A 25,511-nucleotide genomic window follows, 5' to 3' on the forward strand; every position below is an offset into this window, starting at 1 on the left:
GCGATATGAGCCGTAGAGATGTCTGACCTCTCTCTACTATAATGGAACTATATGGCAGTCGACTTGCGGTGCTCCAAAAAATACATTAAAAAAACTCAACAGTAACGTCCCTTTCCAGAAATCATGACCAGGTACTCATAATCCACAGATCTTGTTGAAACGGCCGGCTCCTACATTTCCCATAATGCAATCAGTAGCATTTTTTCTGTTGCACGCTGTAAAGCAGGCTCTCTGTTAGACTGCGAGACAAAAGTTTCCAAAGCTACTGTTCACTGAACACAACATCTCTGCTGCCTGCCATGCTGCTCAGTAATATAGTATCTAATAATCCCGCGTCAGGCTTATTAAGAGGCTATGACACTTAATGACAAACTTGTTTTGCTCTCTAACGTAACCAAGCAACGTCCCAAACAGGCCTTCGAGGGAAGATAATGAGCCTGCTTATATGAGTCACAGTAACCTTTCACCTCCAACCCTCTGGTCAGTGGGCGTCTGGCGAGCAGTCAGGCTTCTGTGAGTTCGGCATATGAGAGCATGACTTCACACTCCTCGCTGGAGGGGACGGCGTAAGGGAGAAGAGGTCGTTCTGATTAAGACTCGAGCTTGAGAATGTACAGAGGGTTGACAGCAGGATGTTAAGAAGAGTTAATGGATGAACACAACTTTCTCATACAGTTCAGTGCAAAAGTCCACCTTTTAAATGATCATACACATTTATGTCTCAGTAGTCTCTTTACTAAAATACAACCAGAACATATAGGAAATATGTGTACAGTATAGGGATTGACAGATTATTGGCATTTTCCTGATAATCTGTATCGGCGTGCGTATCACACTCATCCAACACCAGGGAAGGCAGTCTGCAATACATGCAAATAAACCGTCACCATGAGGAGAACTTTCACTTTGTAAAATCTCAAGGAGCTATTTTTATTTTTTCATGTTTTATTTAAATTTTCTCTGAACTTAATAAAAAAGTTGCTCGGAACTCCCTGTTTGTGCCGTTGAGATTTCCAGTTTAAATTAAACATTTGCTGAAAGCATTTAAACAAAGTTTTGTGTTGGAGATTGTTATACTCCAAATTCTAAATTTTGACAGAAAACTGTTCATTTTTATTGTAAATGCATATAGGTTCTGAATAAGGGTTATCGGTCTCATTAATTTAATCAGTATAGGTATTGGCCCTGAAAAAACAATATCGGTCGACCCATAATACAGTGTTAAAAATGCAAATATTTCAGAATAAAATGACTTATAAAGTTGCAAGTATTTAGTGTGACCTGCCTTTCCACTTAGCATGTCTTGAATACTTCTTGGGAAGACACGTGAGATTTGCAGTACTAATACTGTTCAATATTGTCTTGCATTCAAGACATGTCCAAAGCTTAATTTTGATTTTTTTGGCTACCTTTTGTTATGGTTGTATGATTCCATGTTTCACATGTTTGTTGTGACTTTTGGGGTGTTTTAATGTATTGTACATGTATTCTTTGTTTGTATCTTAATAAAGAGACTGAGAAATAAATATAAACACTCATTACAACTTTGCTAAAATAACAAATCTATGGTCGCTTAAGACTACTGCAAGTTCGAAGGAACTCTGCAGCACACGGCATACTTTATAACACTCCAAAACTTTCTTTAAACGCTTGACAAACGGGATCAGCCTTGCAGCAGGTTAACCTGTGAAACACAGACTCGAGCCATAAACTCTTCCTCATTAGTCCCATCAAAACACAATTAACAACCCGTAGCTTTCTGTCTCTGGACGGCATATTTACTGTGGGATCCAGTCCTGTTATCAGCCAAATGGATTGTTTTACTTGAGGCACACCAACCATATCTGTGGGCGGCTTCCACTTGACAGTTTGACTCGCACTTTAAGGCTATTTCGGAGCCCCCTGGGGCACGCCAATGTGCTGATAAACTCATCCATCAGTCGGCTGCTCAGACTCCTGCGAGTGCACTTTATATCGCTTTGATTTGATGAACACGATGGCCTCATTAAAATGTAATTTGGCCGATTGTCTCAAAGGTCTGCCACGGCAGGAACGTGCAGGGAGCTGTGGATGAAGCTCACCAGCGTCCTCATCACTTTGAGAAGCTCAGGTTCAGGGTTCAAGGTTTTTTTTTTAGAATCCAAGGCTAAATTTGTTTTGCGGACAGGAAATCCAGCAATCCAAAACAAAACATCACAAAAGACATTAAAACAAAATACATAAAAACTAGGGGTCGACAGAGGATCAGACTGGCGGATTGTCAGGGCCATTACTTGGCATTTTGACGATTATCTTTATTGGCCTTTTATTTCAATGATCAAGAGAAAACTAATTAATTAAAAAATGCAAAGAAAGTCCCAGGATGGAAGGAACTTTTGTAAAACCTCAGAGAGCTACTTTAATGTATTCATTTTTTAAAATTTAAATCGATTTTTATAAATAAGTTGCTGGGAATTCCTGTACATGATGTCGAATGATTCAGTATTGATTCAAAAAATTTGCATTTTATGTTGGAGTTTGTTATTTTTCCAAATTCTTAATATTGAGAGAAATATTTTTATTTTTCATTGTAAATGCATATTGGTTCCAAATATCAGTTATAGGTCTCATTACCTTTCAATAATGAGTATCGGCCCTGAAAAACCAATATCAGTCGACCCCTAATAAAAAGTATCACCTACTATTAAAATAGTATCAAAGTATAAGAACTCCAAAGAATGTCACACACACACACACATACACACACACATACACACATGTAGACATAGACACACACATTCGCTCACTCAAAGCTTAAACTGCCAAGTGCATTATCTTGTGCTAGTTTTGCTCAATTGTGCAATAGCAGCAGGTACAAAAGGTTCCCTATATCGTTTAGTCCTGCACCTGGAGGCCCCAGAGGCCAGAACGAAGAAGCAGAAATTCAGCATTTGAGGGATGAAAACAGTCCTGAAGAACAGAGCTGGCCTCACTCTGCAGCTGTAATGAGTAAAGAGCTGACAGGTTGAGCTGAGACTCACCCACAGGCGTACTTGCCCACTTTACCATTTGGGCCAAGGTGATTTTGGTTACCAAATCATGACGTGAGTCAGTAGGACAAAATAGATTCAATAAAAGTCAGATAGATAAGGTCATTAAGGTGTTGTCATAATAACAACAGGACAGTTTTTGAAGATAAAATAAACACTAATGTGCTTTTTTACGCATTGCCACGCATTCTCTCCAAAGGTCAATTTAGTCTATGACTGCTCCAAGATAAGTTTCAACACAGTCAACAGCCTGCTTTAACACTCTGAATGGGTGAAAATGTGCAAGGATCCAGAAGACAGTTGAGGAGGGAAAAAATGAAACATGTGAAGGACTTTTCAGGACAAGAGGATTCCTCCTTTCAAGGAAAACACCAGTTAAAGTGACCACTGTGAATCAGAGGTCTGGAAGAGTGACAGCAGAAGGGAAAAAAGGATACAGGATGTGAATGAGTCTACAAGCACAGGATGACAGTGACTTTCCAGAAATCACTCACACCTCCAACGTGGACACACAAGTGTTAAAACCATGTTTTGCGCTGAAAATGACCACAGATGATCAAATGCTGACACTTATTCAAGCAAAAAAAAAAGTGAATTACAACAAATGTGGTGCTGGTTATAGGCCTGAAAACCCAAATGTACTTAACAAACATATACATGCAAGTAACACACTTGCAAGAAGTAAGAAAGGTAAGGTTGCCATCGGAAAACACTCTGCACGTTTGTGTTTTACTAAATGTAAATTCTAAATGACCACATTAGTACTGGCTGCAAGTCTGTTTCAATGTACAGGCATTTCATCTGCTGTAAACAGGAAATAACAGTCTAAAAACAGTGATCTCACTCAACAAATCGTGACATAATCTCGACTGGACTCTTACCTTGTTATCACTGTGTCTCCATGTTGTAGTTGTGTCTGCAGCTTGTATGAAGATGAATTAATAGTCGGAGTGCAAGTTATCACAGATAAACGGAAAAAATCCCAACAGATGCAGAGCAAATCTTCCTCCAAAAAAACACAGTGGAGCTGATATCCGGAAACTGCGCTCAGTGCTGAAGAATTACAAATATAAGCTGTGCTGAGGCAGAAAGGTCTGCTGCTCTCCCAGGTGCATGATCCAGAGCTGTGTTTACACAGAGGGACAAACTGCAATGGTTGATGTGTTCCAGAGGAAAGTTTTTTTTCTCTCTCTCACCCTGCCTCCTCGCTTGTCTCCACACACACTACAGAGAGGAGCTGAGTTTTTCCCTGGAGCTGCGCCTCTGATGTCAGCAACAACGTGAGCTCCAGGAAGTGGTGACGCTCTCCGGTGGTGCGTTTCCAAGGCAGCGGCTACAAAGTGCAGAGAGCACCGCCCCCCCGTGGACACCTGCAGGAAGTACAACAGCTGCTGCAGATAGCTGCTGCAGATAGCTGATTTTCTACTCTATTCTGCAAACAAAAAACTTAGGTGTTGGGTGGTTACTAGTAACATCCCGACTGGAAAAAGCGCTAGTTTGACCATTTTTAGGTCCGTTTTTACATAGTTTTAGAAGATTTAGCGTGTTATACCAGTGTGTGATCATCACTCTAGTTGGTTTATCCATTGAAGTTCCTGTAAAATTAATTGAAAACAAATCAATGTCTTTGAGTAAGGAGAAATAACAGCGTCATGAGGGGGAAGTATGAAAAGCAAAAGGCATAAATTAGTTTAATCTTCTGTCATGTGTTATGCAGAAAGATAAATGTGCACAGCTTGACAGGCTGGTCACACCAGCATGCCAAACCATCAAAGACCAGCAAGAACTGGATCAGGACCATATCAAACCATCTACAATCAGCTAAAACCAACTAACACCAGCATAAACTAGTTTTCAGCTATTTTTTTTTAATGTATTTATTTATTTTCAGCAGGGATGTAATTAAATTAAAGAATAAATGTGACTATTGCTTTTGCTTTTTTTAAGTGAGTATACATTAGGTGCCTAATATAACACAAGATCTTGTATATTTTATCAGAGAAACAGGAAAAAAGACAATACTTTTAATTGCTATTAATTAAGAAAATCTTTATTTAGTTGAGCACACACTTTGGCTGCTTCTTCATGTGTGAAATAATTACATGGAAAAATGAATAAATTGATTCTATTCCATTTTACTTTTAGTAGTCAGTGTGTCTGTTAAACAAACAGAACAATAGACTACATACTCTATTATGTTGAAACAAAACTCTATAAAAACATATAGTAAAGCAGTGCAGCTAATACATGGTATAATTTGTGTATATATAAAGTTGAAGTTTTATTTTTAGAATTAATATACTCTCAACAGAAAGTATTTGTTTCAACTTAAAAAAAAATGTTAGTGTCCGAGCTGCCTTTAAATTTTAGGTTGACTGAATTTAAGCAAGTTTAGATAATTTTGTGATATTTCAACTCAAATGTTGGTGAGCCATTCTTCACATCCAATCAGCTGTTAGAGGTTTACTAAAAAGACAGTTAATCTGCATTTTGAGCTCGCATACATGTGACTGGCACCTCAGGACGGAGTTCTTCTTTTGTTCGCAGGCAGTTTAACCCTTTGAAACCTGGAGCGATTGCTTGCCTTTTACAAGTACTTAGAACTTTGAAACCTGAGCAAATTGGTTGGATTTTTTTTTTCACAAACATGGGGGAAAAGCAATAAGAAACTTGATGAGAAATGTTCTACAAATTGCAAGAAATTTGTAGATTTAGAGAATAATTTTTATAAATCTAGGGGAAAAAAGAAAAAAGCTGAGAAAAACAAATTATGTCTCAAAGTAAAGAAATCAATAAACACTACTATTATACTTATTATTAATAATAATAATACTTTTTTTTTTTACTTTTCAGGTAATTTTTGGGTACGTTTAATTAATTTTTATGATAAGTTTTGGTCATTTTTCCTTTCATTGCTCATTGTCTTCTTCCCATGTTTTTGAAAGAAATTCGCCAATTTGCAGAGAATTAAGCAGGTAAAAAACATATTTGTTGCACTAATGACCACCAATCCTGTGTCTGAAAGAGAAATTGTCATCTTGGACCTTGCCTGTGGGTAAGAAACTTGTAAACATCTGTAACATTTAGACACAACTGAGCCCCAGTCATATATTTTTCTGGCAGCCTGGACAGCATGAAGTGTTCAATCAGCGAGCGTGTCAACGTGAGCTCCAGACTAATAGACAGTGACAGTGAAACAGACCACAGAAACACAGCGCCGTGCTGTAACTCATCTTGTTCTCTTGTCAGACTGCTGAACCAAGAGGCTACCTGTGCACCTAAATCATTTATAATGGACACAAAAATGTAACTGCAGGCAGTCATGTCTCATCTTTCTGGCATATTAGACCAGACAATGAGAATAACAAATGCTCCACTGACCTTGTCCCCAGCATCCCTCTCTGCACATTAGTTCCACACAGCACTGTTTTATTGTGATCAGACATGCCCTTGCTCTGTGTACAGCTGCTTGAGTGCAATGAATATCAATTGGAGATTTGCATCTCTCTGTGGATTTGCAGCGCTTGTAGATGGCTGAACTGTGCTGGAGATGAACACTACAGGCAGCTGTTGGGAACAATAACAGGCTGAATGTGTTTTTTGCAGCATCATTTCAGAGGTTTTAGAGAGATTTGGGCGTCTCTTGAGAAAAGCAGAAAGCCTTCTCAAGTCAGTTTTATAAAAAGTAATCAAACAATAAACTATGAGGCCAGGTGATGAGTGCAGACAGGTCTGCATTTTTCTACCAGTCCTGAGGGCCAGAGCAGCGCTGGGAGTTCCCCTTCATGGGTATTGACCAGACTTTAGCATCCCTGCAGCCCTGGAACATGATGTGTGTGTGTGGAGGCACATGTTCACATATTGTGTTTATCCGTGTGTCTGCCTTTTTTGATATTTGCTAAAAGGGTCTTCTAGAAAAATCCATTTCCCCTTCAGGGTTGGCTGATATCGACCGGCAGGAAATCAATGAGGCCTTTGGCAGTCAGGTGAGCTCCACAGGAAAACCTAAAAATACCGGAGATTTTTTTTTTTTTTTATGGATCAAACTTTACAGTAAATGATGGATTTCCTGTGAGCAAAGCCAAGACTTCCAGCAGAGAATCCCAAACTGATGATGGCTTTTAGGTAATACAAGTTTGTTCTGCCCAAAAGACCACTTATTTTAGTGCTGATGCTCTGATGCTCTGATGCTTTGATCCTTTTTTAAATTAATACTTTAGTGAACTTTTTTTCCACTTAAACAATATAACCCATGGTCATCAAATGAAATGACTCATATATATATATATATATACACCTGATATAGTTTTTAAGATCTGGAGCTGCCATTGCTTTGCGTCATCCTCTAAACCACATGAGAGGCCGACATTGTTTAGCAGCTACAGAGCTGCTGTCCAAATCTCAGAGAAATACAAGACTCCCCACTGGAAAAATGCATTCAGTTTTAAATGATCAAACTCATCTCCAGGGCTGATCACATGGTGTCCATGTGCAGTGGGATTTGCTGCTGCTGCTGCCTTTGATTCACAAGAAGACCAAAACTCAAGACTTGTTACTGTGATCACAAAGAGTGATTTGAAACAGCGCTAAATAAAAGATGGTTAGTGCAATTCAGTGCTGTTTTGATAAACTTTATACTCATCTTAGAATCGCAGGATCTTAGAATTGAGTCTCAACATATTACATCATTAACTATCTTGACAGAAAACAAGTCTCATATTTTTTCTGATTATTAAAAACACGCTGTTATATGTCATAAAATGACACCTGACAAGTTATTCTTGATTTTTATTTCCATTTTTACAAAAGGACCTATAAACAAGATGATTTAAGGGGAGCATGTTAAATAGCAGGTGGTAACTGTGATGTTATAAGGACATCTAGTTGGTCCAGTACACTTCGTCAAAGGATCCTGTCCCCTGGAGCCGCAGAGTGAGGGACGGTTTCACCAGAGGAGACTGGATCACCACAACAGCCCTGAACTCTCTGTCCTCACTATAACACATAACATGCAAACATCTGAGACTGATATTGTGCATAATCCTACATAAATTAGTATGAGCTCATCATAATGCTTGTGTAGACATGGTGATGGTGGTCTGTGGTGTGTTACCTGGGAGTAAAGCTGATCTGGAGACACTGGCTGCAGCTGGTGATGCTGAGCTCCTTTGACTTGAGAAGCCCAAAGTCTGGTGTCACTCTGAACAAATGGGAGTCTCCTTCATCTGACTCTGCACACACACACACACACACACACACACACAGCAAACATTCAATTATAGGCTGACAAGCTATGCGAACAAAGGAATATGAATCATAATTGACACTTCTGACTGACATCATTTTATGGCGTGACATCACAGGCATAATTTTCTTGGCAATATAATTATTACCGCAGACAAAAGACAATCATTTGATGTGAAACTCTCTTATTATATTTAACTGACTATGGAAAGGCTACAAACTGGTTATAACGAGGACGAAGAGTCAAACACCTTCCTATTGCTAGAGAAAATAATGAGATAGGGATATGTATATATATATAATAATTTCCTTTTCAGACAATCAATAATTCCAGCTAAGAAAGCAAAGTTGTGTGAAAAGGGGACCTATTATTCTTTTCCTCATCTTCTGTATGTATACATAATGTTACAAAGTTGGGTGTCCATATTAAATGTTGCCAAATTTTCAAATAATGAGGTAAATTTATGTATCATTTCTATAAGAAAAAAAACTCAGGCTTCAGACTGATCAGAAAACCCTTGAGAGTGAATACATGTGTTTCAGCACTGACAGTAAGAAGAAATTTAAGGGGTTTTTGAGCATTAAAATATGGTAAGTAAATATGTTCCAGTGGAAAACCAAAACGAAAGTATGAACCTGAAAATGACCAGAATAGGTCTCTTTTAAAGACCCAAACAACCCCACAGCCACTGTAAAAGTGAATGCCAAGATAATATATAGGGTACAGCAGTGGTTACCTAAAAATGATTTCCAGTAAGTGTGGGCTCCGTGGCTGTAGAGGTTCACTTCTATTATCTGTGTCTGCCCCACGTAGCAGAACCCAAAGTTTATGCTGTCACGGGACAGACGCATTGTAGCGAGGTCTAAATGAGCACACATAGGCACTGTCTGCACAAAGAGAAGAGGAAATTAACTATATGAGGTCAATAAGCAAGCAAGCAAAACTTTATACAGCATATTTCATTCCAGGTGGAAGCACAATGAGTTGCACTAAGTGTGAGTTAGAAGTTGCAGGTTCAAAACAAAGCCAGCAACAGACATAAAAGTGAATCGAATTAAACCAACAATAAAACCTCATAAAGTAATATTTAAGATGAATATTAAACAATAAAAGATACAAATATAAAAACAGAATAAAATATGATAAATAGACCAATAAAATGATGATAACACACAAGTAAAACCAACAAAACAAATTAAAATAATAGATAAACCTATAAACCAGTAAAGTACATGATAAAATAGTTAAACCAGACTACTGGAGTGCTCGTATGAAAAGGAATTTCTTCAATTTAACTTTAAAAGATGATTTCCTATGAATGTAAATTTCCTTTTTTTTCTCCCCTTTTTTCAATTTTTTTTGTTGAAATTTTTTATTTTTTTGGACAGCAGTTTATGGTACAGAACATAAATCGAGACAGTTCAATTTCCCCTGCCGTTCAGATTTTCTAAAATTTGTACAGTTTGGGAGAGACAAAGTTTAAAGGTTCTGTAAAATATTTCCGTAGGAGACTTGAAAGAAAAACAGAATGGCAGTGAAAATAAAACAACAACAATATTCAGATCATTTATTCAGCACCGCTAAAAAATCTGGCCGTAACGGTCTTACATATTTCACCCACTAGGTCCAGAACCCAATAAACAGGCAACGAGATAAAGTAATCTTTTCCATGACCTAAATATTATTTACTATATATGTCCACGCCTGTATTATGGGGGGTTCAGGAAGTAACCAGTGCCTTGTAAGGGCTTTTTTTGCTTGCAGAAATCAAAATGCCAAACATATATATTTTTTCTTACTGTTGAGATTCACGTCAGTGTCTAACCTGCAGGCTGTTGTTGCTGTAGTGAATCAGGAGGTTTTGCTGAAACTTCAGCTTCCTTTCTCCTTTTGCACGATGCATCAGCGTCACGCCAGGAGAGACACCCTCGTCTGCCTGGTCTGCATGGTCCAGGAGGGACAGGGAGCAGTGAAAGGCCACCTTCACCTGGTATCCAAAGAAAAGAGCACATGATAACAGAAGATCCTTTCGATGACTATCTTTCAGAACACAAACCGCTCCCCTTATCTCACCTTCATGCTTTGTTGTGGTTGCAGCACCAGAGACTGGCTCTCACCAGTAGGCGGGTTGCTGGAGGTGCTGGTCCGGGCTCGAGGCTGCGGCTTGAGCACTAAAAATGGAGGCTGAGTCCCCAGTCTGAACTGTAGAGTCATTTCCGAGTTGTTTCTCAACCGAAGGGCCCGTGTGATGTCAAATTCATGAACTCTCAGCTACGGAGCAAAAAAAAAAACCAAACAAACAGAAAAAAACACTGACTGGTCAGAAATACTGTTCACCCTTGGGATCAGTGTGTCATTGTGTACTTCACTGAGTCAGAACATTGTTGATTAGTGTTGTAGATTTCTCAGACTGACCTCCCCGGTTTCTGCCCTCAGTAAATCACCAGCGGAGGCGTGAAACTCCAGCACCCCCTCGTCCTCCTCCATCTGCACTAACAGCCTGCAGCGAGAGGGAGCCAAGAGGGAGAAATGCAACCTAATCAGACCACCTCTGAGCCCCTTTTGCCTAACCTCAGCTAATTTTGATTCAGGGAACATAAATTCAGCTGGATGCATTGGGGTTTTGGGGGACTTAGTATGATGGTAATTGCGTACACTGCTGGCTTAACGACTGCTAGTAGATCCACTCTGACAGGCTCCAAATCTAAACCCTGAGCTCTTCCAACTTTACCTGGGACACAGGCAGCCGTCTGTAAACAAACATAACAATAAAGTCATACACTGTTTGCCTTTGCCAGGATTTAACACTGAAAGACAGTTTTGGAGCATGTTACCTTGGAGTCTAGACTCATAAAGCCCAAAGCCAGGCCCACACACCTGGACTCACAGGCTGACTCGGAGAGAGTCAAAGGGGTGAAAGAAACATGGATGGTGCCAGTGCTCTTAGCTGGAATCACCTTGCGATAAAGACCAGAGAGAAAAGACGTCATTATTCAAATGGCTAAAAGTGGTAAAATGGATGCATGTGGCTAAAATCTTATCAACGCACTATTTGCTGGGGTGTGATGCAGTATGGGTAATCTGAGAGATTGCCCACATGAGGTCTGATGTGGACAGAGATGAGTTTTTTCTTCATAGGCCAGGGATAAAGACAGGTTTCCTCTTCCTCACAGTCATCCTCGGATATGTATTCCACCTCCTCCCTGCCCTGAAATCAATAGCAGTAAGAGCCAGTAAAATGAGGGTCCACTTCTCCCATGGTAGCCGTAGGAATTTCATAGAGGTAACGTCATAAAAGTCATGAAAGTTTACGTTTGTGTGTATGTGTTTTGGTGTAAAATGTACCCACAGTTACACTTTGGAGGGAGGAGCTCGTTCCATCAGAGTCTGGTGTCCTATTTCGTTCCCAGGGTGTTTGAACGCTCCCATCAGACACCCTGAACGCTCCACTCAACACCTCGTTGCCATCAGCATCTTTAAGTGGAAAAGCGTCTCCGTATGCCACCAAAAAATCCACCAGTTGATGGTCATTCTGCTCTATGTTATAGGTTTCCCAGTCCATGCGAATATCTGGAAACAAAGAAAGACTTACATTTTTACATAACTTAGTTAAGCCATACAGAGGAAACTACTTAGTTGCTCATAAACAGTGAAAAATAACATAAAGACATAAGTCAGAGAGGTCACAGCAGACGACAAACACATACTGCCAAGCCATTTTCATTAGTAAGACTAACGCACAAACTGGTGTAGCTCAGGAAGCTGCCTTGCCACTGAATGAAAGGGGACCTTTTATGCTTATTTTCAAGTTCATACTTGTATTTTTGGTTTCTACTAGAATATGTAGAAACCCTATGAACACAATGTTTTTCACTTACCAAACATGGTGGGATTGTTGATGCGAAGAGAACGAGATACTGTGTCACCTCCGGACACATGAGCGCCAAACCTAATGATGCAAACAGGAATGTCAAACCTAAAGATACAATGCCATCGTTATTGCATTTTAATTAGAGAAATAGACGGCAGAACAGACTGTATGACTGGTCCCTGGTTCTGGTCATCTGGACATGGGCCTGTCATTTGGAAGTAGAGTGGGCAGCCTGTCACTGTCATCTGCATGGGGATGAGCGTGGGCTCAAGTTCCCCAACCTACAAGAGGAAAATTAGACTTTAACGTTATTAATCAGTCTGCAATAAACTGAAGAGGAAACATAAAAAATGATGCTCCTTATCTAAATCTTGCATAAAAAAATTTGTAATCCTGAAATATCTGTTACATCCCATTCTAGCATCATACTTTGCATATGAGGTAGTCTCTGTATTCCCCCCACATGTCAGCGTAGGCAGTGACATCCACAGTCTGGGTCTCAAAGGGTCCCAGCGTCCCTCTGTCTGGCAGGACATAGAAAGCTGCACCTTTTCCATGAGCCAACAGGCTGCTCACAAACTCTGCCAACAGATACAGAAATACAAAGTCAGAATCTGCTTAATTTCAAGAGTGTGCACTGAAAGTTGGAGCATACCTTCATGAGCTTTTTCCTCTACTTTCTTGGCTTGAACAGAGTGAAGTGGCTTCTTGACATATGTGAATCTGAGATTAAAATGCAGCCTGTGTCACATCTACAGTAAAGTCACACTTTGATCCATTATTCAGGTCAGTGAGCGAGCTCCACTTTACCTTTTCTCTGACCTCTTATTAGGCTCTGAGGCATGGCAGGTGAAATGCTCCGCCCCTATGGTGAACGGTGCGGGGATAGCAGTTTGATTGGTTATCACTAACTGCTTAGTGACGGGTCTCTTCAAAATGATGTCATCTCCAAAGTCAAGTAACGGTGTTGAAGGGCTCTCATTATCTGTGGTAGAGCTTAAAGCAAAGAACAGGAGCCATGACCTAACAAACACTAATGCTATGGAGTGATTGCAGCTATTTTTTGACAGCTAGATTTTGACAGCGACCTGAAAAATAAAAACTGCATATTTTTTCTCTTACCCTTAGTGCAGTTTATCAGCCTTGATTGTTTTGGTGAGAGTTGCAGAGTGTTGGAGATCGTTCCCACATGAGACTGTATTTTAAAAGCACCACAAGCCAAATACAATCTAGTTCCATTGTATTGGAAAGAGAAGGCAGACATCTCTATGACCGACATCTCCAACACTCGGCAACTCACACCAAAACTATCTAGACCAATCGTTAGCACTACAGGTAAGAGGACAAGTATGTATTTTTGATTTGGGGGTGAATCTTCCCTTTTAGCCAAGGTTACTACCTGACACTGGGCAGTGAGTAGGACACACTGAGTTTTTTGGTTTTGGAAGCCATGATGGCAACAGTTAGAGGAGATTTCATCCCCTGAACCTCACAGAGAGCAGCCACCTCAGTCAGCTCCATCTGGACAAAAAGACAAATATTAAAAGACAATTCTGATTAAAAAAAGAATCATTGCATCTGCTAGCTGTAAGTTGCACAATTTACCTCCTTTACTCTCATATACCTTTCTGATAAGTGACAAATCTTTTGAACTTCTGGTGTGTTGACGACTTACGTACTTACATCTGTGTGAGCTATAAAGTTAACTGTGATCTCCAAACTGGCATTAGGTCCCAGAGTGCCAGATGACGGGTCAAAACTGGCTGTACACAGTTCAGCCTGTTTACCCTGGAGCTCAGCCTGGTGGGAGAAATATGAAATGTGCATCAACAAAAGGGTGCCATAAAAGACATCCTGATTTTATACAAATATGCATATATGAGAGAAAAACTAACAACCATTCACTAAAAAAGATTATGCGCTGCAAACATGCACACAAGGGGCGTTCTTACATGATTTAATGCAACAGTTATCCTTTGTACAGTAAATTAAGTGGTGATAAAACGTAGTGACGCCTGCGTACCAGCCAGCTGAAGTGTGAAGGCAGCAGGGTCTGGTTGAAGAGAGTGACTGTCGCCTTGGCAGGAACTCCAACGTAGAGTTCAGAGAGGAGCAGCTCACAGCTGAGCAGGCACACCTGAGGGGACTGCACATCTGCTCGCACTGACAAGTGACTGCACCAAACACACAGGTAGTGTTACTTGTTATCCACAGGACACTGAGTAACATGATTATTGTTGTCAGGGCTGAACCCGAAGCCCCGAAGCTCCAGCTGCCTCTAAATACAATGCCAATTTAAGGAAAGATTGACATCTTAAAGGGTAACTTTGTTTTTTTTTTAATCTGGATCCTATTTTCCTATGTTATGTGTCTAATTGAATTAGTGAAACAACATTTTTAAATTTTTTTCAGTATTAAACGAGAGTGCTGCAGCCAGGAAACAGGCTGCAATGTAAACATTTGGGGCATTTTGCACTGCCGATTTCCATCCACGAAAAGAGCTTGTTTTTGCAACTGACAGGCTCAGATTTTTTCGTACATGTCTGACAATATTCTGGAAAACATCCCTACAGTTTAGAGCAAAAACCGTTTTTGTTTAACCAAAATCAGACCCTAAACCGCTCACCCCAAACTCACCGGACTCCATCTAAATACACAGTAATTTTATCATCTTAATACAAACACACTTCATTTAAAGTCCACAGAAACAAAATCAACTCATAAAAAAAATTTTACAGTATTTTAACAATCAGAAAATCTGGTTTGGATGAATTAACCCTTAATTCACCCACTAAAATGAGATGTTACGCATGAGATTTAAGTAAAAAGGGCAAGGTATGCTAAAGGTTCAGCGTGCACTTTTTTACTTTCCTTTTGTTCCTTTCAATATCATCTTAATACAAACAAACTTCATTTAAAGTCCACAGAAACAAAATCAACTTATAAAAACATTTTTGCAGTATTTTAACAATCAGAAAATCTGGTTTGGATGAATTAACCCTTAATTCCTCACCACCCTGTTCCTTTCTCCACTGTCAGCTCCAGCTCTGATTCATATCGCTGGCAGAAACAGGGATAAAACAGCACATCCACAGAGCAAGAGGCCAAGGGCGGCAGCACACCTCTGCATGGCTCCACTAAGATCTAGGCAACAGACATTTATATCGATACAAAAAATATACAAATATTATAAACAGAAGCCATATCTTTCATGTTATTTTATAACAGGTTTGATGCCAGTCCACTGAGCAGTACCTGTGTGTCCTGCTGACTACTTTGCTTCTCCATCAGCGTCCAGGACGCCTCCAGCTGCGTGATGTTAGCGAGGTGCACTGTAGTCTGCGTGTGCTCCCCGAGCCTAATGAGCCCAAACTCCAAACTGGGCACACTGAGAGTCACTATGGGACCCTTAACCAAATCACATGATGAGCATAAATAAGCCATAACTCATAGACAAACTCAAAGAATGTCACAACAAAATGAGCATATTGTGAAAGCTTTAGTTATTTTGAGAGGGTGCTCATATTCATTCTTACCTTAAAAGAAACTTCCAAAGGCAGAATAACGGGCTCTGTGTGGTGCTCTATGTGGCAAACCAAACCAGTCACAACCCTCTCTGGTTTCCCTCCAGTCAAAATCAGGTCAAAGTCAAAACACTCATTCTCCTCTAGACACACGGAGGAAAAAATCAATCAATGATGAACTGATAAACTATATGAAATGCTGTTTACAAATCATAATGTACAAATTCCAGTGAACCTTGCAGAAGGCAGATTTTTCTGTATTATTCTACACTGTAGTGTGTGACACACCTATTGTACCAGCAGAGGGCTCTACTTCTATAATGTGGCTGCTGCAGTTCATTCTCTCCCATTGAAAAAAGATGCAGGTTCTGCTGTGGTTCCACATCTGATACAAACAGGACACATAAACACCACGACTACGGCACGTTATGATTTAACATTAGTCAATTGTGATTAACGTAAGGAAAAAAATGACTTAGATAACCTTGAATTGCCTGCGGGTGGCCGTGCAAATAAAAACTTCTCCTGGAATAACAATAGCGTAGGGTTCTAGTAGAACCTGGTACGGCTCTGTTGACCCCTTGACCTCTATCTCCATGGCGGTGACATCGCTCACCTTGGAGCCAGGGCGCACAGGGTGAAGAACACTATGCATACACACAGAGACACAATCCAACACATTTTTAGACTAAAAGCACAACACAGAAGCTCCGGTTTAGTTAATGAGTGATGTCAGAGTTCTTTGTATGTGATGACCTAAATACATAAATAAGTTTATACTTTAATTAAATAAGTTTATACTTTTTCCCACTCCTTTTTGCACAATTTAGGCAATTGTAGATGTCAAAAGACATCAATCAATCAAAACTTATACAGTACACACTTATGTGACTGTAAAGTAAAAACATAGGAGCTTAACCTGTTGTCACTGGACTCAGGTGGCAGCTCGGGGACATCCCTCAAGACGAGGTGACAGACACTGTGGTAATCCTTCAACTGCAGAAAACACAATCATTTTGAACAGGACAAAACATAAATACCAGTAAGAAGTGTTCTGGCATCTAGCATATATCGTACAATGTAACACAGGTTTTAGATAGGAGACTCAAAATGTAAATACAGCATTCTTAAAGCATAGCTAGTGATAAAAAAAAACCTAATTCTTGTTTTTTGTACCTCTTTGGGACAGAAGGTGAACAGAAACTCTTGTTCCTGGCAGGGGGGCAGAACCCCTGTTGGGGGGCTGATGTGGAAAACATCGTCTGTGGCCAGGTGGGACTGGATATGAAAGGGCTCTGGGGTTTCCCCTGGAAGCAGAGGGTGCAGGTTTGGCTTCATGATCTTCCAGTGGAAAGGCAGCTCCAAGTGGCTTCAGCCCCAGAGAGAGAGAGAGAGAGATGCAATAAGATATTTAATGATCCCTGAAGGTTACTTGTGCTGCTTCACGGGGTCAGTGACAGAGCAGCAGCTCTGGGTCTTTTAGTTAACCAGTATTAAGTTTCTTACTTGAGGACACTTCAGCGGTGTAAATCCTGCCAACACTGGGGCTTGAATCCCAGTGCGCCAATTCAAGAGTGGTCTCCCCTCTCACTCTGTTAACAGTTTCTCACAGAGTCAACTTCAAAATTCTATTTCTTGTCCATGAGTCACTGAATGACTTACATTCAAGACACTTGTCCAAACTCCTGACCCAACATGATCCTGGCAGACCTTTTAGGTCAGCTGGTTCTGGAGCTGCCTTTAGTTTCTATGCTGCTCAAATGTGGAACAAATTGCAAGAAGAGCTATGCGTTGAGACAATGCTGAGCTCATCCAAATCCAATTTGAAGACCTACCTACGGAGCCCCTCTGGTGACATTTGCTTTAAAAAAATTTTAAAAAATAAAATGTGTAGCCACAAGATAATTATCCATACCTGCCCGTTTACCATTGCCTTTGATTTAATTTTCTTTTAAATCAAATATATTTGCAAAAGCTGTAATTGCTTGATTAAAAATGTTGAGATAAATGGGAAAAATCCTGGGGTTCCTTATTGCAATATTTGGACTCAGTCTGATCCCACCTCTACGGATATATGGACCAAGACCTTCCTCATCGGATTTTAATTATTACATTAAGACACATGGTTATCATAAATTGTTGAGTTTCTTGTAACTCTCTCCCTGGAAGTGTGTGTGAGTGTGTGTGATTGTACTGTTTTAGTTGTTTTTTTTTCTCTCTGATTTGTGTGTACAATTTGTTTTCATGATTTTTCAATAAAAAACAATTCTTAAAAAAAATCGAATGTATTTGACAGTTTGTTTTATTTTTGACGGTCTGTTTTATTGTTTTTAATTGTTTTACAATATGTTTGCCTTTATTGTTTTTATAATTTGTTTCTTGTGCTTTCTACTTTTTACTTTGGTTATGAAATGTTATATATTAATAAATCTGCCTTGCCTTTGTTATCTTGTGGCCAAAAACATGATGGTGTTTAAACTAAAAAAGCATCTGATCTCATTTCACGTTTCGCAGTGATGATAAATAAGAGTGTGAGGCTTACACATTGTTTCTGATGATGATTTTTTTGTTTGTTTTAGCCTGCGGGTTACACGGGCTAAAACGAACAAAGTGCTCCGCAGTCAGGTCGTGCACCTCTCCCACCACTGGAGGCTCCTTCTTCCCAGATACAGTCACAAGCTCAAGTGCAATCGTCTGGCCCTCACCTGGGAAACACACACATTACAGAGACTTTATCTTACACTGGATAAACTTTAAATTATCCTGTTTTTTGTCACAGTTCTCTGATCATTGAAAAGATTCACCTTCAATAGAAATGTCTTTCACCTGGCAGTTGTCACACACAACAGTGAACACCTGACGGCTCTTGTCAGCAGTGGTGGGGAAGAACACCACCTGCAAACACACACACACACACACACACACACACACACACACACACACACACACACACACACACACACACACACACACACACACACACCTGAAACCTACAAAGAATTTATAGGACTGAATTTCTACACACACTGTCTGCCATGTGGAGGTTAAACCTGTGTCTAACAGTGAAGTACACTGAGAAGCTTTCGAATAATTTGAACTGGTCCCACTGTATTTTTAGTATACAAAATAAATCAATCTTAGTGAAAAGTGCTAATATCCACTGTGATTTAAATCTAATTACTGTCCCTTTCTTATTTTAAATTGACCTGCAGAACAGACTCACCTCCACCACAGTGGCCTCTCCAGGCTGCAGCACAAAGAGCGACGGGCTGACTGCAAAGGGTGGCTGCTCAGAGAAGTAAGTTCTTGCCACAGACTATATAAAGAGGAAAAAAGAGGACATGAGGAGTTTGTTACAGCTACATCTTAAAGCAAATTAGGCAAATTTAGTATTTTAAGATTCTTTTTAATGCCACTTGAAATTTAATTTAAGACCAATTTTATAATAACCACAATAGAAGAAAAAAAACCACATGGAATCAGTGTAGGGTTAGGAAAAAATTTTGCCCCTAAGTTTACTGTGATGTGAACCATGACTGTATCGATGAGATTGGATCAGAATCATTTAGAAAAAAAACCAATTCAAAATATCCTGCCTACCATGTCTTAGCGTTTTTAATATTTAGAAAGACTGACTTAAGAGATTTTTATACCAATTAAGGCCTTATTTTTGCATTGATGAATTAAGTGACTTTTTAAGGATCTGCAGGAACCCTGAGTTAATTATCACCACCATGACGCAGCATCTTAGAAACACGTCAGATATGATAAGATAAGATAATCCTTTATCAGTGCCACAATGGGGAAATTTGCATTGTTACAGCAGTAAGGTGTGTACAAGATAAACAAGTAAAAAGAACAATATAAAAAGTAAAAATAAGGTAAAGTAGTAAAAAACAAAGTGCAATAAATTTAGATCAATTGCACATGGAAGATAACTGCACTTGTGAAAAAGTGCTCTTTAGTGTAAGATAAGAGTTTCACCCTGAAGTTCGAGGCTGGCCACTGGTTCTTGGGGATGATACAGAAGGTACCGGTGCTGAGGCCAACATTTTGGCACAGGAACTCCACAAACTTTACTCCTCCAATCAGACAACAACCACAGTCCAGAACTCTTGGTACTGCACAAAAAATAGAGAGAAACATATAAACAATGCACAAACTAAGAGTAAAACAACAACGTAAAATTGGTAGACTGCAGGAAGACTCACATGTGAGTATTGGAGGGGGTCGTCTGGCGGAGATGGGAACCAACAGCAGGTGTTCAGCCTGGGTCTCTACCACGATGAAGTCCTCATAATCACCCAGGGAGTCTGGAGCGAAGCGCACTGTGTACTTACAGCTCATTCCTGGGGCAACAACACCACCCTCACCGGGAAACCTCCCTGTCAAGACATATCTGAATATCAGTCCTTTCTTGCATTGTAATTCTCTAAATTCACTTGTGTGCAATTTGTCTTCTTATACTTCAGTGTCTGATACAGTAGGTGGTGCTGCTGTTCACATACAGTAACACAGGAATGCCAAAACAACCAACTGCATTCCAGAGACTTTATTTATCAAAACTCTCTGGTATTCCTGTCTGATACAGTCACTGACATTTGACAGACTCGGTGATTTCCTTATTACCAATAACAGAAGGAATAAGGAAGCTGTATAATCCAATCAGAACAAAGAGAAGCTCACCCAGACCAATAGAGAAGTAGGGTGTGGTAGGAGGGATGACACGGACCGTGCGGCTTGCAGAAGTCAAGTTCTTCAGCTCCAGTGTAGTCTGAAACAGGACAGGGCATGTCACTCTACATCATCTTATTAAAGCTCAGTAGTCTTGGATGTTCTGAAATTGTCGCCTTCCTGCGTCAAATTCTTATTGTTCAGTGTAAGTCACTGAAACATACCTCATAAACATGTCCCACACTGTAGTCAGTGAAAACCACCACTGAGGGTTTTGCAATGAAGACTGGCACGGGACCATCAGTGGAGCTTTCGGGGAGAAAGAGCACAAACACTTGAGCATTTTATCTGTTCTAACTAAGATGCTGTCACAGGAAGTGGTGAGCTGGTTACAAGCAACCACTGCCAGCTCAGAACTCTACATTAAAACCACAACACAAGCTTGTCTTTTGCTTTTGGGTTGGATCAAAGTTGGAGCTGCACTAATGTAGTGCAGCAAGAGGAGGTTCTTGTTTAACCAAATAATGCTCATTTATCATCCACAGAGTAAATCTAATCATGCACGTACACATACAAACCTGATATCCCGTTCCTTTACACATGCAGTTGCTACAAAAACTAATGCTATCTTATTTCAAATTACTGCTGCAGAGTTGCAATGCTTGCCTCACACATGTGGTAATAAATAGCAGCAAGGCAGTATACAACAGTGTTTCTATCCACAGGCAGAATATGAGTCAGCCTGTTTCTTTGGATGCAATGCAGGATGTGTTTTGTTTCACATTCAGATGGCCTTCTATCTGTCTCTGGATCACAGCCATGTCGAAATACATGCAAAATCTTGACAGCGCATTGCTAAAAAACAATCTGACCACAAATATTTATTGTCCACGGCCTGATTTGATTAAGAATGTTATGTGTCAGTCAGATGGAAAAATGTTTGTCCTGAGATTTTCATTATGCAAAATTGGTGGGAAATTCCACTTTGATTTATTGTGTAAAGAGGAATGTAATAGATTGAATTAGTTTTATGGGAATGAGAACTATTTTTGAAGATGCATGGATACAGTCTAGGCTTTATACTGTGATAATAACATCAAAAAAGAGGCCGGCAACCTAGCGTCATACACCTGACAAACGCAAACGTAGGTGTCCTAAGGTGAGCTCAGAGAGGACAGAAACCTCCTGTGAAGCAGAAGGGCAACAGCTTGCTTGATCTTCATTCTCAGTATGAATACACACCATGAAAAGAGGGCCTCAAAATCAATTTGACCTTTTTTGGATTTCGGAACAAGTTACCGCCGGGATAACTGAACATTAAAATTATTTAAAAAACGTCCTTCTCTGGTTTTTCTGCACAAATATAGGTGAGTTAAGTCTCGCAAAACACACGCTTGTTTCAGAGGGAGAAGGAGGACTGTCGGGGTTTGGTTGCGATCGGCAAGATGTAACTGCTACCCGCTTGTTTCTACTAGAAAAGGTCCATCTCTGGCGCAGCTGGGCATGCTAAAACTGTCAAGTAAAAAAAAAATCAGCACAGCATATTTGGCAAAAAGTGTCAGTGAAAAAGGCCCATAAAGGTGACCTTAAAACTCACTCTCATTTGTCCATTTGTGAATTGATGTTATATATAAAGCACTTTTTTAAAACTTTGTTTTGAAAGGTATTATATAAATAAAGTTATTATTATTATTTGTTATTATATGTAATGAGTAACTGCAAGCCCAGTCTGCAGCAGAGTTAAACAAATTTAAAAATAAAAGACTAATTACTATACTAATAATGTGCTCAACACACAGCCTGTCAGATGTAGAGTAGGATACATTACATAATGCCAGGATCAAGTTACACATCTCTGCTTTGGCACAAAAGGTGCACGGCTTTGTGCACTCTGGTAAAGGGCGATATTGAAGGCAGATCGTCTGGCCTGAGCCTATTGTACTTCGGCAGGTATAACCCACACAACATTTTCATATGCGACCCACGATGTCATTATCCTGCCTTTTTATATTTGCAGCCAGATGAGTAAAAAATGATGAGAATTTATTATGAAAAGATGGCAATGGCCTCAGGTACCTCTGCTCCTCCACCCCTTTCCTCACACTCTCTGTCTTCCCCACTTTGGCTCTGGCCCGGATGAGGGATGTACCGCCCTGCTGTGCATTCGGAAGAAGGAAGCGAGGATTGCGTAGGAAGCTGCGTCGATCTTTAAGCTTTTGAAGTGTCTCCCATCCTTCTGCCCGATCCTTAGCGCTTGGCTCATCCTTCCACTTTGGTCTAGGTTTGGTCTTGTTTGGCTCCTGAAACATATTTATAGCACTGTGATGCAATCAAGTCTCCCCTCTTCCCAAAAGGAACTTGAGCTTTCCAGATCAGAATCATCATTTACACCAGTTGTCAAAACTCAGAGGACGTCTTTTAATAATGTTCGTTTTATATCCTGTTCTTGTTTTTTTTTAATTAGTCTTTTGCTTCACTCGATTATCTGCTTCTTTTAATTATAGGCATTAAATTCTATTCTTGTAAGATGTCTCACTGGTGAGACCTCTGTGTAATCAAAAGGGTGTAGGCATCTAACTCCTCACCTCCTGGGGAGTTTTCTTCCTCTTTGGGGTATCTGAGCTGGATTCCAGCGTCAGGCTGAGATCTGACTCATTCATTTTCTTTTCTGGGCTGGGCATTAGAGTATAACCATCATCCTGAGGCTCCCTGGATGCGCGCATGGCGGAGGCGATGGTGGGTCTGCCAGGATTCGATTTTACTGACAGGAAAATGACAAGTGAAACACTGAGCCAAAAGCACATCGGTCGTTCATAATTTAAGATGAATCCAAAAGGGGGTCACGAACTTGCTGCTGGTGCTTCCACATGTGGTTTTTGTGGAGGTAAGTAGTCCTGAGGGGAAATCAGGTTGTTCATTTCGAGGAGATCTTTGTCCACACACCAGGGAAAAGCCGATTTGACTGAAAACAGACATAAGAAATAACAGCTCTGTATGGATGCACCTGACCAGTACCTACAGAAGTTGGATACTACATACCATTGAGCTTTATGTTTAATTACTGGCTGTGGAAACCGTGCACACCACTACAAACCATATGCTGCTGATAAAATGACCTTCGCTGTCCGTCCACAGACTTTAACATTGGTTGGTTTTATATATAAATTTAATATATAAGCATGCATTGATGGAAGTATTCAAATTCTTTACTTGAGCAAAACTACCAATACCACACACAATACACACTAAGTAAGTTTAGTCAGGAAAATGTTATTTGAAACAAAATATCAGATTGTATATACTTTCTCGTGCTTTACATGCAAAAATATTTGGAAAGTAACTACTAACTTGAGCTGTCAGATAAAAGTAGTGAAGTAAAAAGTACAATATTTCACTCAGAAATGTAGTGGAGTAGAAGTATAAAGTGGCCTGAAAAGAACATACTCAAGTAAAGTACCTCAAATTCATTCAGTACTTGAATAAATGCACTTAGTTACATTCCACCACTATAAACATATACAAAAGCCAAAACCAATATAGCCTGCTCTCTCACAATATTTTTTTTTTGATGTTGGTCCCCAGGGGTCACAGACAGCTTGTCAAAAAAACTTTAAAATAGGCTGCCACTTCTTCTTGGAATAATTAACAGAGGGACCTTAAATTGTGTGAGCTGACTGGGGGAATTAAGGTCAATTTTAAAGGATTGAGAAAATAGCACTCTTGGTCAATGTGATTGCTTCTCAAATCTCCACTTAAATCGTTTGATAAAATTTCATGTTTGTATTTAACTATTTTTGTGTTGCATTTTAACTGGATGATGTGGTTTCTCTTTGTGGTGTGTGACAGTAATATCCTTGGTGTGTTCAAAGTACATTTATACAGATAAATTACAGTAGGCAGTCACAGGCCATCTTTATAGCAGTATAACATATTATATCAAGTCATGACAATGTTTCAGTCTCACCTGTAAGGAGGCTTTGGTGATCCCAAACATCTTGCATCTCTTCTTTCATTCTCTCATAGGCCTGACTTTCTATGGCTGCAGCCCGAGCTCTGGCTTGAATTATATGACTCTCCAGCATGTCAGCCTCTTTTATACGCTGGTTGTATTCAGAATGAGCCTATGTGATTGGAAAAAAAGCATAATTATGATAGATTTATTCTTTTTATTGTATTGACATTGCATTGTTAAGTCTAAGCAGTTTTGCATTGTCAGTAATATTGTCACCTGTTGAAGCTCTTCCACATATTTGTCATGGTAGCTGCTTCTTCCATTCCTTGTCTTGATGAGGTTGGACAAAGTGTCTTTGCCAATTATGTCTCTTGTATACAGGTCCGTAAAAATGCTTGCCAACACATGAGAAATGTCCTAATGTACAAGAAAGAGTTGTTAAAATATGAGTTCGTTTCTCTTGATATTTTGTGGGAATTTCGTTAAGTATTTTAAGCAGCAGGTGTTCATACCTGTGACTTTCCTGATGCGGGTCTGTGACTGTTCACAGACGGATCAAACCGCGATTTTTCTCCCGTCCCTGGCTCCTCCAGCATGGTACACAAGCACCGAGCCACTCATGTAGCTAAATGATGCTAAAACGCTAATGCTATGCTAATTAGCTACAAGTTGGTTCATTAAAAATTCACGTGAACACGTTTGCAAGGACGTAAAGTCAACGTCAAAACAGACACTGAGCTTTCGGGGAACTGTCACAAATCATTAAACTTCCAAAGATAAACTGTACACATAACTTAACAAGAGCTGTCGCTAAAAGTTTGCTAAATTTATTGAAGTCCTTTACTTCACTGCCCTTCCGCCATATTTGTGTACAAGTGGTTGCCATGGCGACAGCCACAGGTACATCCGCTCCTACTCTCCAGGAAGGAAATAACAGAAAAAAAGGTATACAATATTTAAATGCTATTTAGTGCGCCCCAGAACAAACAAACAAACAAAAATACTTTTTAATAATGAGACTACCTATATTCTTGTACATTTTATTTTGTCCGAACAATGTAGCCCACACAGCATGTTTTGATCTTTGACAATATGTGTTGTATGTGCTTCATGTGGGTTTTTTTTTTTTTTAGGTAAACTCTTAAACTGGAAAGTAAGAAGTAGACTGCAGATATAAACTGATAAATGTAGTTAAGTAAAAAGAAGAACATGTCAA

At 39.7% G+C, this 25,511-nt stretch overlaps 2 protein-coding genes across 2 annotated transcripts in view; both read right to left on the minus strand.

The window, feature by feature from the left end:
- map3k22 (mitogen-activated protein kinase kinase kinase 22) overlaps positions 1 to 4,275 on the minus strand; it is a 50,026-nt gene extending 45,751 nt beyond the window's left edge. Inside the window, exon 1 of the mRNA XM_042510172.1 lies at positions 3,911 to 4,275. The gene's annotated coding sequence lies outside the window, so the exon portion shown is untranslated. The remainder of the gene's footprint in view (positions 1 to 3,910) is intronic.
- Positions 4,276 to 7,804: 3,529 nt separating this feature from the next.
- Positions 7,805 to 25,097, minus strand: dlec1 (DLEC1 cilia and flagella associated protein). Its single transcript, XM_042510439.1, has 38 exons — positions 24,808 to 25,097; positions 24,572 to 24,712; positions 24,308 to 24,464; positions 23,192 to 23,305; positions 22,929 to 23,104; positions 22,420 to 22,643; positions 20,568 to 20,652; positions 20,356 to 20,443; positions 19,881 to 20,054; positions 19,654 to 19,790; positions 18,893 to 18,985; positions 18,474 to 18,564; positions 18,212 to 18,374; positions 16,846 to 17,038; positions 16,589 to 16,665; positions 16,154 to 16,316; positions 15,958 to 16,054; positions 15,682 to 15,812; positions 15,401 to 15,553; positions 15,159 to 15,289; positions 14,169 to 14,319; positions 13,829 to 13,945; positions 13,545 to 13,666; positions 12,956 to 13,141; positions 12,801 to 12,868; positions 12,575 to 12,726; positions 12,311 to 12,426; positions 12,153 to 12,223; positions 11,624 to 11,844; positions 11,324 to 11,482; positions 11,109 to 11,231; positions 10,930 to 11,024; positions 10,690 to 10,774; positions 10,348 to 10,545; positions 10,100 to 10,261; positions 9,011 to 9,161; positions 8,143 to 8,260; positions 7,805 to 8,024 (listed from the first exon to the last, which is right to left on the minus strand). The coding sequence occupies exons 1-38, from the start codon at positions 24,889 to 24,891 to the stop codon at positions 7,910 to 7,912; spliced, it is 5,082 nt and encodes a 1,693-aa protein (XP_042366373.1). The 5' UTR covers positions 24,892 to 25,097; the 3' UTR covers positions 7,805 to 7,909.
- Between the last annotated feature and the right edge of the window lie 414 nt (positions 25,098 to 25,511).

Source organism: Plectropomus leopardus, chromosome 21 (genome assembly GCF_008729295.1).
Source record: "Plectropomus leopardus isolate mb chromosome 21, YSFRI_Pleo_2.0, whole genome shotgun sequence".
Taxonomy (NCBI): Eukaryota; Metazoa; Chordata; class Actinopteri; order Perciformes; family Serranidae; genus Plectropomus; species Plectropomus leopardus.

What these genes read in the sequence shown, in the direction of transcription:
- dlec1 (XM_042510439.1), bottom strand. Translation starts at nt 24,891, where the DNA reads ATGCTGGAGGAGCCAGGGACGGGAGAAAAATCGCGGTTTGATCCGTCT. An exon ending in TGTGGAAGCACCAGCAGCAA is followed by an intron (nt 23,105 to 23,191) that starts GTTCGTGACCCC and finishes TTTTCCTGTCAG; the next exon opens with TAAAATCGAATCCTGGCAGA. An exon ending in AATAAGAGGTCAGAGAAAAG is followed by an intron (nt 12,869 to 12,955) that starts GTAAAGTGGAGC and finishes TTTTAATCTCAG; the next exon opens with ATTCACATATGTCAAGAAGC.